We start from the raw sequence: 22,812 nt of genomic DNA, 5'->3' as shown, positions 1-22,812 counted from the left end.
CTGCAAGGATCATGCGTTCCCAGGAGCAGCTGCAGCACTTTGCCTGCTCCTTGAAGGCAAGCACTACTTGAAATGTCCACTGCATGAGCACCACACAGCGTGGTGTTGGCCAGGTGATAGTGCTGGGGTGCTTCCCGAGGGAGCTGGGCCAGCTGCCGGCATTCACGGGTGCTACTGGAATGGGGAGAGGCTTTCAACGTACAGCAGGTGCCTTCCTGCCTCTCTCTGCTGAAGTGAGCTCTCCAGAAGGAAAACCGTCTGGGCCTAAAGTTCCAGGGGAAGTGGACTTTGCGTGCACCTCAGAGCAGCACAGAAGCCAGCGTGAGCACTGGGATGACGGGCAACAGCCGGGCTGGGAAGCGCATACATCAAAGCCAGGAGTCCAGCCTGCCTGTCCCGTGTTGGCTGTGCCCAAAGAGCATCTGTCCCCAGATATCCTGTCCTGTTCTGAATCATTTCTGATGAATGCCTGCAGACTGAGCCAGGCAAGGGGAGGAACAGCTTAGCTCGACTCACGTGCTTTCTCTTGTCCTTCCCTAACCTACACCCACTGTGGTCTGGAGAAAGGGGTTTTTTGTGGTTTCCATGCATCAAAACATTTGGTAGGGTGAATAAAGACTTCCCAGACTTCCTCTTTTCTACCGGTGCACCTATGTGTTCGCACACGCCAGCAGCGTGCAGCAACTGGGGGCCTGTCCAGAAACGCTGCAACCGGCCAAGCCCGCTGCTCAGGGCGCCGGCTGTGCCGGGGAGGCAGGGGCTGTGCAGGTGCCGGGGCTGCCAAATGACAAATCGTGTCAGGCCCATCCATACCGGTGGCAAGGCCCATCGGGATGCGTGCGTAGCTGCTATCCCAGGCTCTGAGGTTAGCTGGCTGCTCGGCAGATCTGAGCTTGCTGGCGGCCCCGGTCTCAGCGCTCAGCCAGGAATTTGAAACGGGGCATGCTGCCTGGGGAAGCCAAGAGGGCAGGGAAAGCCAAGGCGCTGCAGCTCGGCAGCCCAGGCAGCTCTCTGCTTCTCACCACCAGCACAGGGTGCTGTGACTCGAGGCACTGGCTACATGCCCCGGTGTCTGATGTGGGATTTTTCTGCAATACAGAGACTCCAGGCTTGGCTGTGGACTAATGTGGATCTGGCAGCCCAGGCAATGGAAAGGTTTCAGGACCTGCTGTATCCCAGAGCTTCTGATGAGAAAGCTGCTCTGCGGGGCACCCTGGGCTGCTGGGAAGGTGGAGCAAGTCAAACTACGCCGCCTTACAGAATACATGCTGGTGAACTTGGCTTGAGGGCGTCCAGTGGAAAGCGGTACAGGGACAGGACAATCCTGAGGTTACTCCCTGACCACCTGCTGAAGCCCCTGCGCGTGATCCAAAGACTGACAGGGTGTAGGCAGATGGGAAATTTAGTTTTCAGGGTGCAGGGAAGAGCAGAGATGCAGCCTCGTTCTTCCCCACGCACTCTCCCAGAAAGTTACCGCGGTACTAATGTGCAGAGGGCCAGGAGGGTACAGCCCCTTCCTATGGAGAGTACTCTAGTTCTCTCTAGCAACATGCCTACCTCAGGTTTGCCACCTTATTGCCTCTTGCCTTTGGTCGTGCATGAGAAACGTCTCACTGCAGTCTGACGGCAAGCACACGGAGCAGGGATGAGTCCCTCAGCACTCTACGGAGTACTAACGCTGCGGTCCTTAACCAGTGGCAGCCCTGGGCACACCCCTATCCGGGGAGACTGTTCCCCCTTGACAAGGAGAATGGAACTGGGCGCAGGGGCACTCCTGGCTCAGGAAGAGGCAGCCAGAAACAATGATGCAGCAGGGTTTTTACTGCCTCTCAGCTAGTTCTGCTGGAAGATGGACAGCATCAGGTAAAGGGACGCTGCTACCTCCAGCGAAAAAGACGAGTCACTGGAGTCAAGATCTTTGAACGGCAACACACAAATAGAAAGAGAACCTCTTGCCTTGTCCCCAGAGGCTATGGCTTTGGACAGCTGATCACTAGGCCGCTGTGGTGTTTGTCCTTATGTCCTTAAAGCACGGATCACGTCTGCCCACGTGCTGCTTGCTGGTGCATTTTCTGTGGTGCGGCTCGGATGTGCTCTCACTGGGCTGGGGCTGAGAGACATGAGGTTCTCCGCTGCTCTTACTTACAAACACAGCAGGGATCTTAGAAAAAAGTTCCAAGTCTTGTTCCACGCGTCTGTCTGTCTGGCAGCTTTTCCTTTTTACCTTGTGCCCAGAATACAGATTCTTCTTCCTGTCACCTCTGGGATTGTCTGTGGACAAGGGATAGTCTTGAGAGTTGCTTGAGCTATTCTTAGGAGGCCCGTGAAGGGCAGTGCTCCCAAGGCGAGTCTGAGCCACAGGAATCTCATCCATGGACTCGGCGGACTCTGAGTGATAGTCAGCTGGGGGTCCCACCGCCTGGATGAGGCCGGTGCTGCTGGGGGGCACAGCAGCTCTCGGAGGAAAAGCTGGCACTAAGAGGCGAAGGCTGTGGGAAGATGAGGTGGCAGCAGCCATGGCTGGGAACTCTACAGATGGAAAGAAAGGGAGAAGAAAGCTTAAGAAGAGAGAGAGAGAGAGCCCTCAGCCCCACAAAGACATCAACAAGCCCAGAAACTCTGACATGGCTGATCCACTAGTGTTAAAGAAAATCATACTTGTATTTATGCAAATTAGATATGAAAATGTAGAGAACTCTACACTCAGCAGTGTACCCAAGTCTGATCATTTTAGAGTATCTCCAAGCACTCAGAAGCACTCATTTTCCCTTCTTAGGCAAATTAACTTTCCGCCAGTGCTGGGTTTTCATGACACACTTCATTTCTGTGTGCCAGCAACCAGAAATGCAGTTCAGAAGCAGAGAAGCTGACCGGTGCGCTCCCACCTGACTGGGGATCTGGGAAAGAGGGCCAAGGTCTAGCGTGTGTTTTAGATCTGCCCTCCGTTGCTGAGGAAGAAGCTTTATGCGTCTTCTTTCTTCTTTTTTTCTGTCGCTGTGAAAACAAGTGGCCCAAGAGAAGGGAAGTCACTTCAACAGCCCAAAGTAACGAGACACTCCGTTTTTTTAATTGCTACCTCTCTTTAATTCCTCCTATTTTTAATAATGAGGATTAAGTATGACCCAAGTCCCAGAATATTTTATAGTTTAGGACTGAGTTACTATAAAGCAATGACAGAGAACAGGTATTTAACGAACACACACATTATCTGCATCCAGCGATTCTCTGTGTGTAGGTACCTTTAAGCTGTCGTCTCATACAGCTGGAGGATGTATGAGAGACTGGTGGACAAATGCATTTCTAGAGTCAAACTAGAAGAGGGGACCAAAAGTCACATAGCACAGGACATCCCAAGAGAGAGATAGCTCTTGTCCAAAACACAAGTATAGTTGAAAAGGATTTTTTCTTATCAGCTAGATGACAAGATTTTGATCAATAAGCCTGGAGGAAAGGGGGAGAGCACCACCACCTGCCATTTGAGCAAGGGGGGAGAGCATCTGGACGTAGGTACATGAATATCAAGAGCACGGAAAACTTGACTTTGGACAGCTGTTTCATACACTCAAGCTTCGTATCCACACACACCCCATCTTTCCCTGGGCAGATGCTTTAACGTCCATATTTGAACATATAAACTGTTGGATTTTGCTCTACAGAAACATGCACAGCTTGTTACATCAACAAAGTAGTAAAGATACAGTCACTGAACTGCACTGGAGCAGCAAGATATTGCATTACAGCTGTATTACAGCTAGGCTGAGAGCTTATGAGGGAACTGCAGAATATATCTGATCACATGTGTGAGCTGAGACAGGAGAGTATCACTTGATTGTAGTGACTGCAGGGCACAGCCATACCTGCAGATACATGCTGAGGACAGGGAGGGCATGTGTACGAAGGAGTTAACCACAGCCCGCACTCGAGTGAGCGTGCACCCATGCAACCTGGTGAATCGTCAGCTGCAGAGGTTATGGTGTCCCTTGCAGAGGGACCTGGACAGGCTGGATCGATGGGCCGAGGCCAATTGTATGAGGTTCAACAAGGCCAAGTGCCGGGTCCTGCACTTCGGCCACAACAACCCCATGCAGCGCTACAGGCTTGGGGAAGAGTGGCTGGAAAGCTGCCTGTCGGAAAAGGACCTGGGGGTGTTGGTCGACAGCCGGCTGAACATGAGCCGGCAGTGTGCCCAGGCGGCCAAGAAGGCCAATGGCATCCTGGCCTGTATCAGAAATAGTGTGGCCAGCAGGAGTAGGGAAGTGATCGTGCCCCTGAACTCGGCACTGGTGAGGCCGCACCTCGAATACTGTGTTCAGTTTTGGGCCCCTCACTACAAGAAGGACGTCGAGGTGCTGGAGCGTGTCCAGAGAAGGGCAACAAGGCTGGTGAGGGGTCTGGAGAACAAGTCTTATGAGGAGCGGCTGAGGGAACTGGGGTTGTTTAGCCTGGAGAAGAGGAGGCTGAGGGGAGACCTCATCGCTCTCTACAACTCCCTGAAAGGAGGTTGTAGCGGGGTGGGGGTCGGTCTCTTCTCCCAAGTAACAAGCGATAGGACGAGAGGAAATGGCCTCAAGTTGCGCCAGGGGAGGTTTAGATTGGATGTGAGGAAAAATTTCTTTACTGAAAGAGTGGTGAAACATTGGAAGAGGCTGCCCCGGGAAGTGGTGGAGTCCCCATCCCTGGAGGTATTTAAAAGACGAGTAGATGAGGCTCTTAGGGACATGGTTTAGTGGACATGGTGGTGTTGGGTTGACGGTTGGACTTGATGATCTTAGAGGTCTTTTCCCAACCTCAATGATTGTATGATTCTATGATTCTATGATTTTATGGTATGTAGCAAGTCTCCTGCTTACCTGAGAAGGGACCGCAAAGTGAAGAGACGGGAGGTCAGAGGAGGAGCTCTGCTGGGGGTCAGCTTCATCATCGCGGACATAGAGCTTTGAAAAGCTAAAACACACAGCAGATATACAAGATGCTTCCCTTAGACATGACTTAACTCTGGTGCTTCCCTTAGACATGACTTAACTCTGATGCCCGCTTTGCTTGCACGTACACATCAGCCTGACCGAAGCATCCCCTGCCTTGCACAGCATTCCCAGCAAGACTGCAGGGTAACTTTTCCTGCACAACTGTGCGAGATATGCAGGGTTTCTTCTCCCTTCCCCGGGGACATGAGTTAATAGGCAAGGATTAATTAAGAGACAAGGATGCTGTTTTCCCATGAGTGTTGCCTGTGTTATAAATTTTGCTGTCGTGATTCATCTCTTGACAACCTGAAAGCATATAACTATAATGAGCTCAATATAGGAATTACAGGACAAATCAGGCAGCTTTAAAGTAATTTTAATACAAAACAGCCTAAACAGAGTATTCTAGGGAAGATATTTTCCCAGGGGAGGGGAGGCAAGTAGTCCTGCAGGTATTTATCCTCCTGAAACTCAAAGATTTCACCATGCCTTGGTCAAAACATTGGTGCTCCCTATCCTCCTAAGTACTTTTGTCTTAGGGTCCATCAGTGACTTTGATGACAATTTCCCATTCACCATACATGCTGCTGGGAGACTCCTATCTATGACTTTACTCACCCTTTTCCTGAAGTTACTGTTGAGAATTCCTCTTCTTGAATACCAGGGTCTGTATAGCCAGAGTTACCTGAAAAAAAGTCTGCTTCCTGGAAAAAAAAAAAAAGAAAGAAAGAAAGAAAAGAATGAACATTTTCAGACCAATATGGACACAGAGTGGAGAAGAGGGATTTTCACTACAGAGATGTCTTCTTCCTCCTTCCTCAGCCACAGGCCAGACATTTTCTGTCCTTACAGAACAGTTTCAGCTGTTCACTTTTTTTTTCAGCACAGCTGAAACTCAGCAGGAGTCTGCTGCTTAAGAAGATGGAAAACCAAGATTGAGACAATTAGAAGTCCCTGATTCATTCATTTAGTCCAGCCAGTATTTCATGTGACTCGAAAACAAATTACACTTACGGAGACCAGCTTAATCATTTCTTGGGACCACATTCAAAATATCACTTAAAGCTTCCATTAGTTATACCGTTCAATCACAGGAGCTAAGCAGTGAATGCAAAAAACTTCTTTTAAATTCAGAATGGAGGTGAGGAAAATGAAAGCATGCAACACAGAGGAAAAACATAAAGTATTTTCTGTTTCTTGTGTGAATCCTGTATGGCTAATAACTGCTGTTTTTTAAAAAAGAATGTGATATATTGCTCATTTGGCTCAGCTATAGATGAATTCAAAGTAATGCCATCCTGAACTTTAAAATTGCATACTTTCATAAACATATAAGAAGACGCAACGAATAAGCCTCCTAAATCCAAGTGCCTGCATTACAGAAAAGGGCTCCCAGTTCTCCCTCAAAAGGACACAGTTAAGATGGTCAGAGTCCCACGTGAGGCAGGGTATGAAGCCCCGTTGTCAAAAAGGATAAACCGTGCTCAGGAGAACCTTGACACTACTTTTCAGCTGCTCTTAAACTTGAATAATTAGCAAGACAACTTCCTCTTAAAACATTTTAGTGTGTAGTGACTATAAAGACACACATACATTTTAAGGCAACTTTTAGGTGGTAAAGACGGAGGGATTTTAAATGCGATAGGCATTAGCTTCCAAAAAAGCTTAAGCAAGCTCATGAAGACCTATTTGTCTGAACAGCCTGCTCAGCAAACTTGAGAAAATGAAGTCAAAGTTGGACGTCCCACAAACGGGTTCCTGAGAGACCCAGGGCCTCTGCACTTCAACAATTCATAAACAATCGACAAAAGAGCAGAACAGTGAGATGAAGTCTGATGATGATACTCCCTTATGTAAGGCAATAAAAATGAAAGCCAACCGCAGAGAGCTGCAGAAGACTCTTGCAATATTGAATTACGGGGTGATAAAATGGCACATGAAAATCAATATTGCTAGATGTAAAGATGTAAAGCGATGCACGTGGGAAAAGTAGTGTAAACTTTACATACAAAGCAACAGTCTCTGAACTAGAAAAGGATTCGTGGAGCTGCACATTCAGTGGCAGCCAAGAAATCATTTCAGATTATAGGAATGAAAAGGAAAAGCATTAAAAAAAAAAAGAAAATAGTTTCATGTTACTGAATAAATTCATCGGCAGCCTGGACACTGGATTCTCTATAGTGTTCCAGCATCTTCCCCCACAGAAGACCTGGAAGAAGGTACAGAGAAGAGCGACAGGACCAATGAAAGGTATGGAGCAGTTTCTGTACAAGAAACAGCTAATGGGTCAGGGCTCTTCAGTCAGGAGAGGAAATACTCAGGGCAGATATGAGTGGAGAAAGCAAATGGGGAATAATTGTTTACCATCTCTCTAACACAACATTCAGGGAGCATCAAATGAAAAAAAAAATAGGTAGTCGTTTCAAAAGAAACCGAAGGAAGGCTGCTGCACTTTTGACACAGCATGGAAATAAGCTGTAGCACTCACTGCCATGGGATGCTGCAGGTGCTAAATGTTACATGGATTCAAGAAGAAAAGATAAAAGTTTGTGTGAGAAACCAGCAAATATAAAGCCGTTCGAAGCTCTGTGCTCCAAAAGCCCCTAACACATATTCCCAAGTGCTGGGAGAGGGTACTGGGGACTACAACTCTTGCACTCCCTCTCAGCGTTCACAATTTCCACAGTTGGCCGGTGTCAGAGCCAGCACTCCGGTCTGATCAACTCTGGCCAGCCTTCTTTACACGCTAGAAGAGATACTTCCAAAATTACTAGCTGCTTTTGAACATCTTGGCATCAATGTCTGGAGTCTCAGTACTCGTGTGATTGTTAGATAAGACAGTTGCCAAACTGGAAGGGCTTCAGGCCTGTTGCCTTTTGTAACATGCTCTGAGTTTAATTGGTCTCGTAAAGGAAAAAAGGAGTTGGGAAGGAATTTGCAGCTGTTTTATAGGTGGTAACATCAAATTTGAAGGGAATTGGTTTAGCAATCCCAAACATTAGAACTTTCTGATTTGAGAATTATGCTGCTTGGGGCTATTATAGGCAGGGTTTATCCAAGTGCAGGATTAATAATCTGCAGAAATTGACCACATGTATTTCAAATAGAACTTGTAACTCTAGTCAGATCATCGCTCATCATCGACCGAACACCAAATGTACATAAATGTTTCCTCAAATCTCCTTGGGGACCAAATTCTTAACATTTACATTCAAGCCCCATGCACCTGAGTCACCAATGAAGGGGACCACACACAATCTCGTGTCACTGTGAGCGTACGGGCCGTAGGTCTTTTCAGAGGAAAGCACGCCGTGGCTGAAATGAGCTGCAGCAGGAGACATCCTCGTAAGACTGCGCAGAGTAACTGAAAACGATCAGGATTCAATGTCCACAGCATACAAACAGGACTGCAGGACTGGCATTTCAAAGGAGATTAAGAAATTATACATCTTGAGAATATCATGAACAACTTCTTTCCAAGCAGGGAATGAAAGAGCTTTTTTGTCCATTTCAGCCTTCTATAAATTACGTATAACCAAAGCAGCCACATAAAAGAAAGCAAATCATTAGAGCTGACTAGCAGAAGCAAATGGAAGAAGACTCGATCAGTAGAAAATACAATGTTCTCTCAGTGTGACAAAAACTACAACCACAGCGCAGAGTCCCAGCCTCCCTCCGCTCCCACAGTTGTTAGCGGGACAGCCAGCATCCTTCAACTGCAACAGCAAGACAGATCCACCCTTTCCAACTGGGTTGTCGGGATTCAGCTTTTACTCTTGCCGAAAACAGACTGCTAAATCGACAGACCGCCCAAGTTCATTGCAAATCCTGGCCATGCTCAGACCTCCTCTGGAGGCTGAATACCAGCTGTGTCCACCCCAGTGGTGGTGGTTACAACTTCAGGATGAATTCAGCTCCCTTGCCCACTGTGGCTGCTCGTATCATCCACTTCAGTGACAGCCAGTGCCCTGAAATGTTGTCTGGCTGGAGGGGAGGCAGAATTGAACAGGCAAAAATGGTTCTTGTCCCAGGGAAAGTGGGTCTGTTGCAAGTGTTGAGGCTGAGAGTGAAGACTAGGTTCATCTTAACCAGACATTGGAAGAGGGAAACAATATTGAAAATGTGAGGGAAGCTGAGTAAAATCTGTGTTTATTATTTAAAACCAAACCTCACCAACCTGAATCGGTGTCCAGAGCAAGTTCAAAGCTTTAGGAATGTGAAAAAAATCACATCCCAGCTGGCCTCACTATGAAAGCCAGCTCCCTGGTATGAATGCAATTAGGCATTAAAGCACTGGGTTTGGTTTAGCTTAGATTTCTTTGGACTGCTATGCAACTGCCTACAGAAAAAACTGTTACTTGCACACGCTGCTTTGGGTATAGTAATAGAGGCAAAGGCTGTATATGTCCAACTGTTTTGCATTTTTTTGTGACATCTGAACCACTTAAGTGTGCAAAATTAGGGCTTTTACTTCGTGCATGTTCTGAGAAGGATTCTACAAGTACATAAGAATCCTTTAACCTGAACAAGAATCCTTTAACCTGAACATAGCCGAAGATTTAACCGCAGACAAACATGGAAAACTGAAGCCAAAACCAACACCCAAGCTTGAATAAGGGTCAAAAACAAGGATTAAAGGGGAAATGCATGTTTCTTCTTACTCCCTAAAATGAATGAACACTTAAGACAAAAGTGGGAAGAGGATGATTTCCATTTTATGCTTGCAACATCTTGGATCAATTACAAAGGATTTCTGTGTTGAAGCTAAAGAAGGCTGTAGTCCACACAGCTTACAAAAGGCAAGTCACTTGGTGTTCTCCTACTCCAATCTATTTGTTTGTGTTTATCTCTTGGTTGCTATGTAAGAAACAAGGAAAATCTGGTGGGTTAACATTTTTCATAACAATGTTACTGGGCATCATCCAGTCTTTCTTGTTCCCCAAGGTACTAACTGCAGTCCTGAAACACAGAACTGCTTTTCACCCTGCTTCTTCCAGGCTTGCTGCTTCCAATTAACCATATTCACACATATCTAGATAAGCACCAGTGCAGACAGGAGAACATCATTGAATGGCTACATCCCAAATGTGCACACACTCAGAGTCCACCCCTGTTCAAGTATATTTTCAATATCAATCAAAATTCAGTAACTAGGAAATGATTAGAGCTAATGCTTTATTATTGTTTTAATTTTCATAGTAAGCAAAGCTCTATGAGACAAAGTGCCAAATATTTTTGTTGTTATGGAAACCTCTGTTTAAACTGAAAGTTCAATTTTTCCAAGACAGTAAAAAAATATGTATGAAAAGCTGGGGTCTCCACACGAAAGGGAGTTAGCTCACTTTCCCCTTTGCTTTGATAGGGAAGAACTACAAATGAGTCCGGACAGATCCCAGTATCTCTACACAGAATACTTGGATGAAGCTTGGATTTAATTAATGTCTTATGAAATATAAAACTGGTTGTATCATAGGTAACTTACTTGCATAAAACTAAAAGTTACACGGGATCGCAGAATCGCAGAATAATTTAGACTAGGAAGAATTTCTGGAAGTTTCTAGTCCAACCCCCTGTTAAAGCCAGTACAGAATTTGTCCAGTCAAATTTTGAGTAACTCCAGGGATAGAGCTGCCTTGCGGCAAAATAAATTACGCTGAACCTCTCAATTCATAGTGGAATATATATGCCACTGCAGAGTGTAACAGCATTAAAGAGCTTGTAGAACTCTTTTTACAGAGATACAGATCAACATCGTGGTAATCACAAGGACCCTTATCGCTACGTAGACTCAATTCAAAGAAAAGCAGATGTCTGGGTCATTTCTGAACACGATTGGTGTCCTTTTCCTTTTCAAGATAGTTCAACTATTGGTATTATTAGCTGCTTGATGATTAGCCCCAGTTTCTCCAGCCTTAGAGCCTGTCTCACTTTCAGTCGTGACCTGCGATACCGCTCACATAAGCCAGCAGGACGTGCACTGCCACCCAAACAGATGGCCCTGTCCTTTCCAGTGACAGGACCCTTCCCACTCTTCAGTCACCCTCCTTTGTGCTGACACAAGCATTTATGTGACTGCTCGGTGAACCAAACGGGAGGGAGCTGGGCCAGCTAAACACGAGCTCAACTATTTTTTTTAATAAAGTTTATTCTTACCCAGATGAGTTCCCCCACCCTGTTCACTGCATGACTGTAACGAACAGCTGCGCTGGCAGAAGAGAATAGACAGTGCAGGGCTGAAAACAAGTGGTGGAGGAAGAGAGTGGGTGGGATTGATCCCTTTGAAAGCAGTACTTGGTTATGCCTAAAGCGTTCATCAAATTACAGGCCTTACACTTTCTCACATCCTCCTCAACTCCACCAAAGTACCTCTGGAGTCTTATCTCTAGCAACTGCCTCTAAAATTTGGAGCTCGCAGAAGTGAAGCAAATTCTACACGGTGGACAAGCGAGGCTGTTTTTCAGAAATGGACTGAAAGTACGAGTACCTGACCGGGTCTCACTTGGGAGGGACAAGACTCCAGCTGCTTGTCTCCCTCTTTCACCTCTTGCTGGGGACGCTGCTGCAGGATGTACTCGTACGTAGTCAATTTGTTCCACACTGGGAGGAAAGAAAGAGAGCTGTCAGTGCAGGAAAGGCCACTCCCTGATTACACTTATACAAACAGTCTGAATAACCATACAATCAAATAGTAACTATAAACATGAAAAGACTGATACTCTAAGCCAAAAGTACCTTTGCACTGTACATCTTACTATATCCTTTATTGTCATCATCACACTTCCTCATAGTCCCACTATTCTTCTAAAGCCTCATATATGTGGTACAGCCTTCTATACCGTAGTAATTTGCTCAGCTCATTTCAGAGCAAATCCATTATTCACACCCAATAAGGGTAAGATCTGTATTGTACAGAAAGCTCAGTGAGTAGTCAGAAGGTACATGATGCTAAATGGAGAAAAGAAATTCAGCAGGTTAGTGTGTCCTGTAGAGGAGATTGAGACACTTAACGTCCAAAACTGAGCATCAAATGCACGGCTTGCCCCGTGCCAAATAGATGGGCCCAGAGTTTACATCTATCTGAGTTTATGTGCTCTTAAGGTCCCACACACAAACACGTCTGCTTCCATGAATGACCAAAAGCATGTGACATTTCTGAGCAGCTTGGTTTCTTCATGAGACCCAAGACATTACGAGGATCCAAAACTCAGACATTCCTCCCATAATGACCCTGTTATGGTAAGTATTTTTAGAGCACAAAACCCAGAAATGGATGCTGAAGGTTTTTAGTGCACAGCCTGGTAGTCATTCTTCCTTTTTACGGAAGCATAGTAGTCAAAGCAGATGCCTAGGATGTGGGACATCAGACTACAATCCGTCCTCTGCCTGAAGACATTTGTATCAGTAACATCTTACCTCTCAAAACCATGCCCTAAACACAGGACTACTTCACAGGGAGGTGGGGGAGAGCAGAGGAGAAGGTGCCCCTCCTGTTAAAGCAATGATCTTATGAAGAAATAAGAATTCAAGATCCATTTGGCCAGGAAGACAGAGCATAAAAATGAATGTGAGTCTGCAGCCAAGTGATTAGTGAATGCACCTAACGGGGACAGCGCAGGGTGCTGGCAAATGCTCCTAGAATGGTGCCGTATGCTTTATTTGGCAAACAGAATATTGCTTCATAAGCAAAGGGCTATAAACCATTTTTAATTTAGAGTTTGTTGGTTTTGAATACTTAACAGTGTAACTTTTAAAATATTTTAATAGAGCTATTTAGTTAAAAAATACTGCATTTGTCTGGCCAGGTAACACTGCAGCACATACTGTGCAATATATAAACATAGCTTGTGAAGAACCCCATATCCTTTCCTGTATTCCCTTCCTATACTCCCTACTATTTTTTTCTTTTTATTCTGCTTACTATTGGCCTCTCAGCATTGAAGGAAAAAAAATATCCTCCCTCCAAACTTCTGAAGTGCTGTGCTTCACTGAATGCCTCTAGAACTGAGTCTCAGTCAAGACTGGTAAATTTGAATACGTGGACCTACTATTTTGAGAATAACCTACTTCCTTCCTTTTGAGCAATAGCAGTGAGTAATTAAAATCAGGACAGTAATTCTGAAAATTTCACTGTGCTTGTAACAAAACTAGATTCTAAAATTTTCGTAGTCATACCTGACTTAAGCCAGGTTTTCTGATGTGAAGCTTAAAGGCAATACCACTCACAGGGGCACTATTTTCTTTCTGTAATTTAATTATTTAAAAAAAATAGGTTTATGAAGAAATGTTCATGAACAGTAATTATGTTTTAATTGGTAAATTGTATTTCTAGTCCCAAAAGAGGTTAGACAGTTCATTCCAACACTGTCTACCTTAAAGCATTCAGATGAGACTATTGACAATTACAGGTGTGAAATAAGAGGAATTTAAACCAGACATACTTTGTCTATCTCCCTGAATCCCAGTTGTAAGTGTAGTGCATACTCATATGTAACACACAATATAGGCTTCAATACGGTAACATCGCTCCTTTTAAGCAAGGACTTACACACCGCACTTCTGCAGAGCTGGAACCAGTTTCAACAGGGTAGCAGATTTTAATGTAATAAAATGTCAACAAAAATTAAGAATAATTAAATTCTGTTTCCATGTAAGTCATAAAGATTTAAAATTGGGCCAGAAATAACATCGCTCCTTTTAAGCAAGGACTTAACACACCACACTTCTGCAGAGCTGGAACCAGTTTCAACAGGGTAGCAGATTTTAATGTAATAAACAAAAAACAAAAATTAAGAATAATTAAATTCTGTTTCCATGTAAGTCATAAAGATTGGGCCAGAAAGATTTTAATGTAATAAAATGTCAACAAAAATTAAGAATAATTAAATTCTGTTTCCATGTAAGTCATAAAGATTTAAAATTGGGCCAGAAATAAAAGTTAATTTGGCTCAAAATTTATTCTGAAAGAGGAAAACAAAATCACCCTAAGACAACAGCAACAAAAAAAAAAATCCCCCAAACGCCGAGTAGAACTAGCGTAACACACGCACGCTTCTGTGACATGAGAAAGCATGTCTTTAGCCCAAGGAGGGAGCACCCTCTTGTGGAAGTTGTACACAAAGAAGGATAAATACCGCTCGGTATTAAACCGAATAATCCTTTCTTTTTCATCCAAAAGAAATCTTCCTGGAGCGGTCCCAGCTTTGTTATGCTTTTAGTCTTCCTACAGTGCTAGATCGACCTTTGAAATCTCCAGGCATCGCCATTAACCCAGCAAAGTCAACTTTCAGTTCCACCGAGAAAGCAAAACCACAGCGCGACCAAATTTAAAATAAGCTCAAAGAGGCTGTAGAAGGAAACCGACGGTCAATGACCTCACTGACTGTAACGTTAATGCCAGCTGAGGAACACTCACCCATCAAACGCTACCCTTCAGCAGTGCAACTATTTTGCTTCTGGAGCTGCACTGGTTTGTGCTGACCTAGTTTGTGCTGGCATCTGCATCGCTGTTAACTGACAACCTAAAAATCCACCCAAGGATCGTCTGTAACCGACGTCCTCATTTCTCTTCCACCACATCCCTTCTTCCTTAGTTTTGGCACCACCGACTACTGCAAGCGTAAGATCTTTTCTCATCATGACTTACGTCAGGCAGCCAAACAGCACTGGCTTCATTTTAGACGATGGCTGAAAAAAGGTTTTTGATGCCCATCTGTACATAAACAAACACAAATATCCCTTCTTGACAGAGCAACAAGTAGGAGATCTAATGAGGAACCTTTCTAAAAACCTCTTCCCCTGAACTCCACAAGTCATTCTGTGCTGATATGGTACAGCTTCCATAAAGGGACCTAGACCTGGACGTCAGGCCTCCTGTTAGAAATTTAGATCAATACCGTCCGCATTTCTCTGGGGTAATGGAGAAACAAGCCCCCTCACACAACAGAAGTACTGGGGAGCACAGTGAAGAGACTCACAAAAGCCAATCTGAATCTGCCATCACTGGCACTGAGCTGGAATTAACCAGTTCATCCCACCTGGCCTCTCTACTACTCTCCCACGTGCTTTCAGTTCCAGGATAACACAGCTTAGACACATGAATGCACAGGCCCAACGCAAGCCCCGTATTGCACATGCACTGATAAGCCCACCTGTTACTGGGGGAAAATCAGAAGTATAATGTTAAACCCGAATTTTCTACCTTTTCAATGGCAATCTTGCACAATGTGTGTATGTTTGTGACATGAGTGAACACACAGTGAATGCAGAATGAGTAGAAGAAGCTAAGAGAAAATGAAATGGGGATGCAGTTGACAGGAACATAATACCTACTAAGATAGATGTGGAAGGTCAAGAGGTGGCCTAGTAGGATCACGGTCATTAGGCTCAGAAGAATAAAAATCCCAGCTATGACCAAAATAGCAGATGCCCGAGTCTCAACAGGAGCTGCAGGAAGAAACACAAACCAGCGATCCGTGTGGTTCTTTAGAGCTGTAAAACAAAAGGAGTTGGAGATAAGTAGATTGTCCAGGTATTAAAATCTCTAACTCAACTTTACAGCTGGAAATATTGTTAACTCAAAAGTAGCTGCAGACCCATTATGCACTGGAGGTCTAAGAAATCTTTTGTCTGCAAGGCCTTTGGGAAGAACAGTTAGTCAGCTCGGTAAGGAAAGACATTCCGTCCAGCTGAGCAGAGATACTCTTGCAGAAATATACAATTGAAGGAGTAAGGAATGGAGCTCCTCCTCAGCGGGAGAGCCCACAGAATCCAATCCCATATCGAGATACGCTGGCTGATTCACAGGATGCTCAACTGAAGCACTGCTAGTACCATCAAAGTGCCGGTCAGAGCGAAGCATCATGGGGTCGATGAAGAACTCCACGAAGACGTAGCAAGCGACGAGCAGCAGAAGCCCAAGGCCCAGAATGGCAGACATCACGCTATTCAAAAAGAGCCTGCCAAGAAGGTCAGAGGTCTGAGTGGCTTCAATAACATCACGCATACAATTCAAAATCCCAACCCCTAATAAAGATAGAGATATAGACAGCTATCCCAAATTACTGTGACGCTTTCTTACACTTATGATAGATACTGGTTAAAAGTCTTACTTCTGATTTGTTACCCTGAGGGACTAAACCGTGACCCTTTAGAGCAGCCGTGGTTCCAAAACAGTCAAGTAGATCTAGGACAGACAAAGAGCTCCCTGCACAAAATCTGAAGGCAGTGTAACGTGGCAGCCAGTAGTGACAACTCTTTGCTTTCCATGTGGTTTTAGTGCAGGAGAGTAAACTGAGAAGCAATAATCAGTGATAGCCTCCTTATTCTTTATCTTAAACCTGGCACAGATTAGAGGTGCCTATGTGCTGCTGCCTATATTGCTGCTGGCAAGTCTCGTAGGGAAAGCATGCAATCTGGATGCAGGTTGTTTCAGAGACAGGAACAGCACAATCACGGTTCTATTCCCACTCCAGCTCTCAGAAACATTAAGGACACCCAATTAACATCCCATAAGCTTTTCCTAATACCAAATAATAAGATTATGTTCTCTGTTTTTACTCGTAGATGGTCAGCTACAAAATTCTAAGTGTAGGAGTTTTATCCCTGGTCATTTGAATGTCAAAATCATGCTTGCATTTTCCATCTAGTTTTCTCATGACTGATTTTATTCAGCCGGGGTCTGAAAGAAAAGTGGTTCTGTGTGGCTGAATATAGACCAGACTGAGATGCAGGAGAATCTTGGGAAGAGAAGGGGCGACATTACTGAGGCAGTGTTGTGCTCCTGTCACAATGCCAAGCTCTTACCAGTAATTCCTCTCTCCCACACAGTTGTTGAGCCATTTGCAGTGGTGATCAAAGCCACACACACACTTGTTGCAAGTTCCACAATGCTTTGACTTGGCACTCCTGCCAAAGAAAGGGTGGCGTTAGCGTGGCAGCACCAGCTCATTACCATGACTTTCCAGCGACACAAATACAGGGGGATACAGCAGTAGAGGTAATACATACAGGTAATAGTGAGAAAACCTTCTACATCAGGAATACTTCAACGCCCAAACGTATCGGCCATATCGGCCATCGTTGGACCACAATCCCAAACACTGCAAAAATTGCCTTTCAATGCACTGCGTGATTTCTAATTTGGGTAGATCACTGATTTCTTATTTGAAACCCTTTAGCAGTTCTACAAAGCTTGATCTTAATGTCTGCCCTCCAAGCATTTCCTGCTACCGAATTAGCTTCTAGCCAGATACAAGCACACACGCACAAGTCACACGTTGTTAGGTCAAACACCAACATCCAGGTAACACGGAACAGTACAGTCCTCTCCACACAACACGTGAGCAATTAAATAAAACACAGAACCACGCGCACATTTGACAGCGGGCACCTACCCAACTAACCGAACCCTGCCACAGGATGAAGTTTAACTCGTGCTATAGAGCTTCAGGGGCTCAATTTCAATCGTATAGTCTAACATTAAAGACTAATGGTGAAGTGTAATGGTGAAGAAGACGGAGTAGTAGAAGGAAAAGAGAAGATACTTACACATCTACATCACAGACATGGCAATGATGGTTTTCAATGACATGTGCATGTTGATTACGATTGAAGGTGGCCAGAGGCCCTAAATAGTTTTTTTCTCGCACATTTGCATCCGCAGGATCAATGGAGACTGCAGTAAGATGAACAACTAAATGGTAGATAAAACACACTCCTGGACACTGAAGTACACAGTTAAGGATTGTATGAGTGATTTAATGCATATATTTTTATCCTTAATACACAAAGCCCACACAGATGAGAAATACATGGCTTAGAATTAGAAATCACTATATAACCGATTGCAGCACATTAATCTGAGCTTTCTTAACGGAGATGTTTGCGCTGTAATAAATATCCTCTGGAAAAAGATAACTATATCTACAGGCACAACCCTCCTTATTATGTACTACTCTGCCTCACAGAAACGTCCTTCCTATCACAGGAGTTTTTAAAAATTACCTTTACTTACCAGAATCTGACCCCACGTGCAGACTGTTGACATAGGTCCACGTTTCTTAGTCCATACAGACTCCTTGGAAAGGAACAGTCAGTTAAGGCCGTGCACACGCCCCTTCACAAGACCAAACTTCCAAGAAAGAAAAAAAAAAGTCACATCAAGGAACTAGTACTGATCACCTTGCTTTCCTTTTCCTTAGTCAGAATCCCAGGGAAGAGGATCACCCCTTTAAAGTAGGCTCCTACACAATTTACAGACAGACAGTATCCAGGATTTGTCATTGTTTCTTGAAATGTTACCTGTTTGGATTCTTACTTGTAAACGCAGTAGCAAGTCAGAGCAAATAGGCTTTAGCAGTACTTTTGATCAGGCACCTGAAGTAACTGCCGATATTTGAAAAGAATATACAAATATGTGAGAATATACAAACACAAAGCAGCAACCCTGCACGCCTAGAGTACCGCTGTGCTCGAGAGCTTGCTTCTCAATATACTGCAACTAAATGAGCAGGCGTGCAAAAATTAACCTTCCGGTTTATTTGTTATACACCCAAATGTGCACATCATTGATCATACTAAGGCCTAGGGAAAATAGAGCAGCGTAGTACGGAAAAAAAGGAGGTCTTTGAGAGGTCTAGCTGACTGGGGCTCTGATGACTGGTGTAGCAGAATGGGAAGGGATTTGCCTTTGACACAAAAGAGACATTACTGCTTTATTAACTGGTAGTAAAACTTTGGGAGACATTAATCTGTTGAATTAGAGTGACTTAGATTGAGTTGTGAAGATATTTGGTAGACAAATTCACGAGGTTTGAACCGTGATAATACCAAGGATTTGGATAAGACAAGTAGATGTAAGACCACTGTGAGCTAATGATATTAATGCTAAATCACGCAGGTGTAACTAAAACAATGATAAGCAAAAACATCTCAAACATATCAAAGCCTCCATGGACATACATAAATCAGATGTATAAATGACGTAAGCGCATATCCCACCTCTTCAGAACTTTTCCCAAGATTCTCTCTATAATATTTCCTGGTTCTCTGGTTCTGCTAAGAAACCAGTAAGTGGCACTGAGCCACTCGGTCAATTTTATTTTCACCAGGAAGACGTTACCGGAGAGATGACAAAAGCAAACACTTGCTCACAAGTTATAAACCCTCACCAGCTTGTTAAGTACTAAATTCAAATCTCAGATGCCCTCTTCCAGTCTGCCACTCCCCAGACACACTAGTCCACCAGGAGCCAGGGCCTGGCCTTGAGGAAGTTCCTTCCCTGGGCGCAGGTGACAGTACAAGGTGGCAGTGGGAGCACTGGGATTGCTCCCCAGCACACCCCATCTCTAGTCCCTCTCCTTCCCAGCTGCAGGAGCAGCAAAGCGCGCACAGCTCTAGGGAAGTGGGTCGAGGACAGGAGGTGGAAAACACATCGGGCTGGGCTGAGTCAGGCTTTGCTGGGCAGCACACAAGACAAGATGCCTTCGCAGTACAAGCACCTCACCTTCTGATACTGCCCACATCGAGAGGACAGTTAAGACGTGGATTAAACTGCTGCTCAAGACTGTCCCACGACAGAGCTCTCCTCTGAGGTTCACACTACACCACCTCGTCTTTCACTCACAGATTTTCTACAGAGGGCAGGGAGAAGATTAACTGCCAGCTATCACAGGCAACCACACCGTATAATCATAAACATATAAAGCTGCCTTTCAAGACTCATTCCGTCAGCACAGGGAGGTGTGGCTGCCCATCGCGGCAAGGATGTTTCAGGAGGGGCTTTTTTAGCACGGCTTCCCTCAAACCCCGCAGCACACTTGTAGAAGAGCAATGTAAAGCAAAGGAGACACGTAGGCAGAAGAAGACAGCAGAAGAGCCTCGGAGGCAAAGATAGTAACCTTAACAGAGAGTGATGAAGGAGACAAGCAGAACGTTAATGACCTACCTAAAGTTGAAGGGCAGAGAGGCTCTCAAAATAACTGTTTTTTACAGACAGGAGAAGATCAAGATTATGGTTATAGTTCAGAAGAAGATTCTGGCTCAGCTGCTTTCTCCTATGCTTTCTACGCTACCTAACGACTATTTTAAAAAAATCCCACTGATAGTTTATTACAGTCCACGTTCTCCTCTTGACCAAAGGATACGATATAGCCAGCGGGCAGCCAGTGGCGAGGCAGGAGAGGAACCAGGATTCCAAAGCCAACCAGCGCAAAGAAGAGGTACAGCAACCAGGCAATAATCTGGAAAAGGTGCAGAGGCCAGCTCCAGCCATTCCTTCGAGCGCGTTGGACCTGCACCTCAGGAACAGCTTCGCCAAAATTCTCTGGAGCTGTCTTATTAGGAGGTTTATTGCAGATATTCATCTACAGAAATCAAAAATGGAAAACACAAAATACGTGATACAAAAATATTGTGACTGAGCCCCGGTCCTGGAGGTGTGCTCCGAGGTGGACAGAAAGTTGGAGAGACTAAAACGACGACACATCTGAGGAGACACTTCTCTCTGCACAGGGGATTTGTGATCGATTATAACAAAAGGGAAAAAACAATTACACACTCTAAAAGCAAGTGCTGACGTCTGCGTGAAATGACAATACCCCGAACTTTCAGCTAAGGGAAACTTGCAGGTTTTGCCAGTCTTTGAATGGATCTAGACCTAAATTGGGTAAAAAGAGCAAAGAGAGGGTATTTTGGTGGCAGTCCGGAGATGGAGTAGGATATGCTGTGGTCTGGGGATGTCTTCATGCCAGAAGGCTGTTATGGATGACGGCAGAACAAATGCTTTCACCTGTCTCAGATATGCCATGTTTTCCTTCCAGCTAGTGCAGAGAAGCGTAGTGAGAGCGGGTGGCCCCACTGGAGCACATGGTCTGGAACCACAATTTAGCACCGCACAGCGTCCAAGAAAACAGAGACTCCTTGGTTAGCAACAAAGGAAGTGGAAAGCACTAGAAACTGAAAAAGTGAACTGACAATTTAATGACAAAAAGGGGAAAAGAAGCAGGAGTCACTCCACAACACAAGTATAAAGCAGACTGTCGCTAGAAGAACAGAGCAGAAAGTTACGTATGCAGGACATCCGTGCAGGAAGCAGCTTGATTATTCAGCTGTCCTACAATGTCTGGACTCCTGGCAAGAGAAAGCAAGATTTAACTGCAAAGATGAGTTACGAACCATAACCTGGAAAGTTCCTGATGTTTCTGATTCCTGTTTGCACAACGGTTAGGAGCTCAGAAGCGATTTCTCCTTTTTTCAGTTTGTGTTGGATTATTAGTTGTTGCTTTTCGCATGCCACGGAGCCAGGATGAGCTTTTAACAACAGAGAGGTGGGCTGCTCTGCTTCACGGAAAACTCGGGTGCAACAGATGCTAGGGAGTACAATACAGGCAGCAGGTCAGGGGTGGCATTGCAAAACCAGCACTAAGAAGCTCTGCTGGACCTGAGCTGACCTGAGGTACCTCTGCACCACGCTCACTGTTCCTTAGTAACTAAAGAGGATGTTAAATTAACATCTAAGAGGGATAAGCGATTTCAATTAGTCTGACTAACTTGCACACGAGCGTGCTGAAAGAAAAGGAGGCGGTCTCTAGCTCACTTGCGGTATTTTTGATAATGGTTCCAGTACCAGAAAAATGCCGAAGGGCTGGAAGACAGCAAGCATGCCGACGTGCTGAAAGAGCGAGCGGAACGATTCAGATCTTGGTACACCAACGGTCCTGCATCAGTCCCAGGCAAAGGGCTGGAAATGTCTTTTGGGGTCAACTGGTAGAGAAGTAGTGGGCAAGAATAAAAAAGAAGGTAATTTATGCTCATCAGCACAGTCTTACCAACAAGCAGGCTGGAAAAAAAAAATTCCTAACTTCAGTCTTTGAAGAAATTAGCAGTATCTGCCTGCATTCACAGTTTAAATTGCTGCACGGCAACTGGCTCATCAATGATGAGAAATAGTTACTAATCATGTGATACTTTCCTCATTAGGTTGTTGAAAACTTGCTTGCGCATCACTTTGAGCTACCTGTTACAAAAACCGCTCCGATTATTTGAAGAAATTCCCAGGTTTCTCCTTTCTCCCAGTCAGACCCTGGCCGGGGGAGCCAGGCCCACCCAGACCCCAGAATCCCTGTTTTGCTGCAAGATTTTGCTGTTTTATAACACCAGGTGGTTTTAACATGATGTTACGTAACGTCAAAAGCCTTGGTACAATTCGACCGAATTTTTTACGTGGTGAACTGCGAGCAAAGCCAGGGTAAGCTGCCTCCTGGCCGAACCACCCCCAAGGCTGCAGTCATCCCACAGCCAGCGTCTGTCTGGTAACAGACTCCCAAGAAGGAAGCAAGCCGCGCGTAACGCTTCGTCTGCCCCGTGTCAGAAGCGAAGTTCCTCTTGCCTTTCCCTTACAACTCGGTGGCTTCTCTTGTAGCTGATGCACTGATTACCCACCGATAGCGACGAAAAACAAAGCTGTATGTGAAGAGACTGGAGGATACAGCATCTCCCCTTCCCGGTGGGGTGCCCTGCGCTGTGGGTATGCCCGGCACTCCTTTCTACCCAGCTACAGAAAACACTGAATATAAAAAACAGGGCACGAAGTCACCGTCAGGGCTTACTCGGTCACTGTAGACAGAGGAGAGGTAACCGAGTTGACGCTGGTTGTTAACTATAGTAGTTATAAGTCAGCCGGGACTTATCAGGTTCACCCCTTCGGATGTTCAGCCACCGGACAGCCAAGCGCTGGGCAGCGGGAGGGAGCATGCAACCAGCCGCGCCGGGGTACCGGCACCTCCCGGGGACGTACGGGCAGGCACCGGGGAGACCGGGCCGCCGGGCCGGGCGAGCGGGGTCCCGGACG

The 22,812-nt window shown here is 45.2% G+C and overlaps 1 protein-coding gene across 1 annotated transcript; it reads right to left on the bottom strand.

Moving 5' to 3' along the window:
• Positions 1–1,912: 1,912 nt before the first annotated feature.
• Positions 1,913–20,326, bottom strand: ZDHHC1 (zinc finger DHHC-type containing 1). The gene is made up of 10 exons (XM_019474994.1): positions 20,108–20,326; positions 17,511–17,686; positions 16,767–16,868; positions 15,795–15,919; positions 15,294–15,452; positions 11,449–11,561; positions 5,583–5,668; positions 4,851–4,944; positions 2,886–2,994; positions 1,913–2,529 (listed from the first exon to the last, which is right to left on the bottom strand). Exons 1-10 carry the CDS (start codon positions 20,324–20,326, stop codon positions 1,994–1,996), a joined length of 1,719 nt encoding a protein of 572 aa, XP_019330539.1. The 3' UTR covers positions 1,913–1,993.
• Positions 20,327–22,812: the final 2,486 nt, after the last annotated feature.

The sequence above is a fragment of the Aptenodytes forsteri genome, unplaced genomic scaffold (assembly GCF_000699145.1).
Source record: "Aptenodytes forsteri isolate BGI_AS27 unplaced genomic scaffold, ASM69914v1 Scaffold14, whole genome shotgun sequence".
NCBI classification, from domain to species: domain Eukaryota; kingdom Metazoa; phylum Chordata; class Aves; order Sphenisciformes; family Spheniscidae; genus Aptenodytes; species Aptenodytes forsteri.
This window is presented reverse-complemented; position numbering and strand designations above follow the sequence as displayed.

Excerpts from the sequence above, each read along its gene's own strand:
- ZDHHC1 (XM_019474994.1), bottom strand. The coding sequence starts at position 20,326 with ATGAATATCTGCAATAAACCTCCTAATAAGACAGCTCCAGAGAATTTT. Across the intron at positions 5,669-11,448 it reads CCCAAGTGAGACCCGGTCAG|GAAGCAGACTTTTTTTCAGG; the intron begins GTACTCGTACTT and ends TTTTTTTTCCAG. Across the intron at positions 2,530-2,885 it reads TTTCCCAGATCCCCAGTCAG|AGTTCCCAGCCATGGCTGCT; the intron begins GTGGGAGCGCAC and ends TTCCATCTGTAG.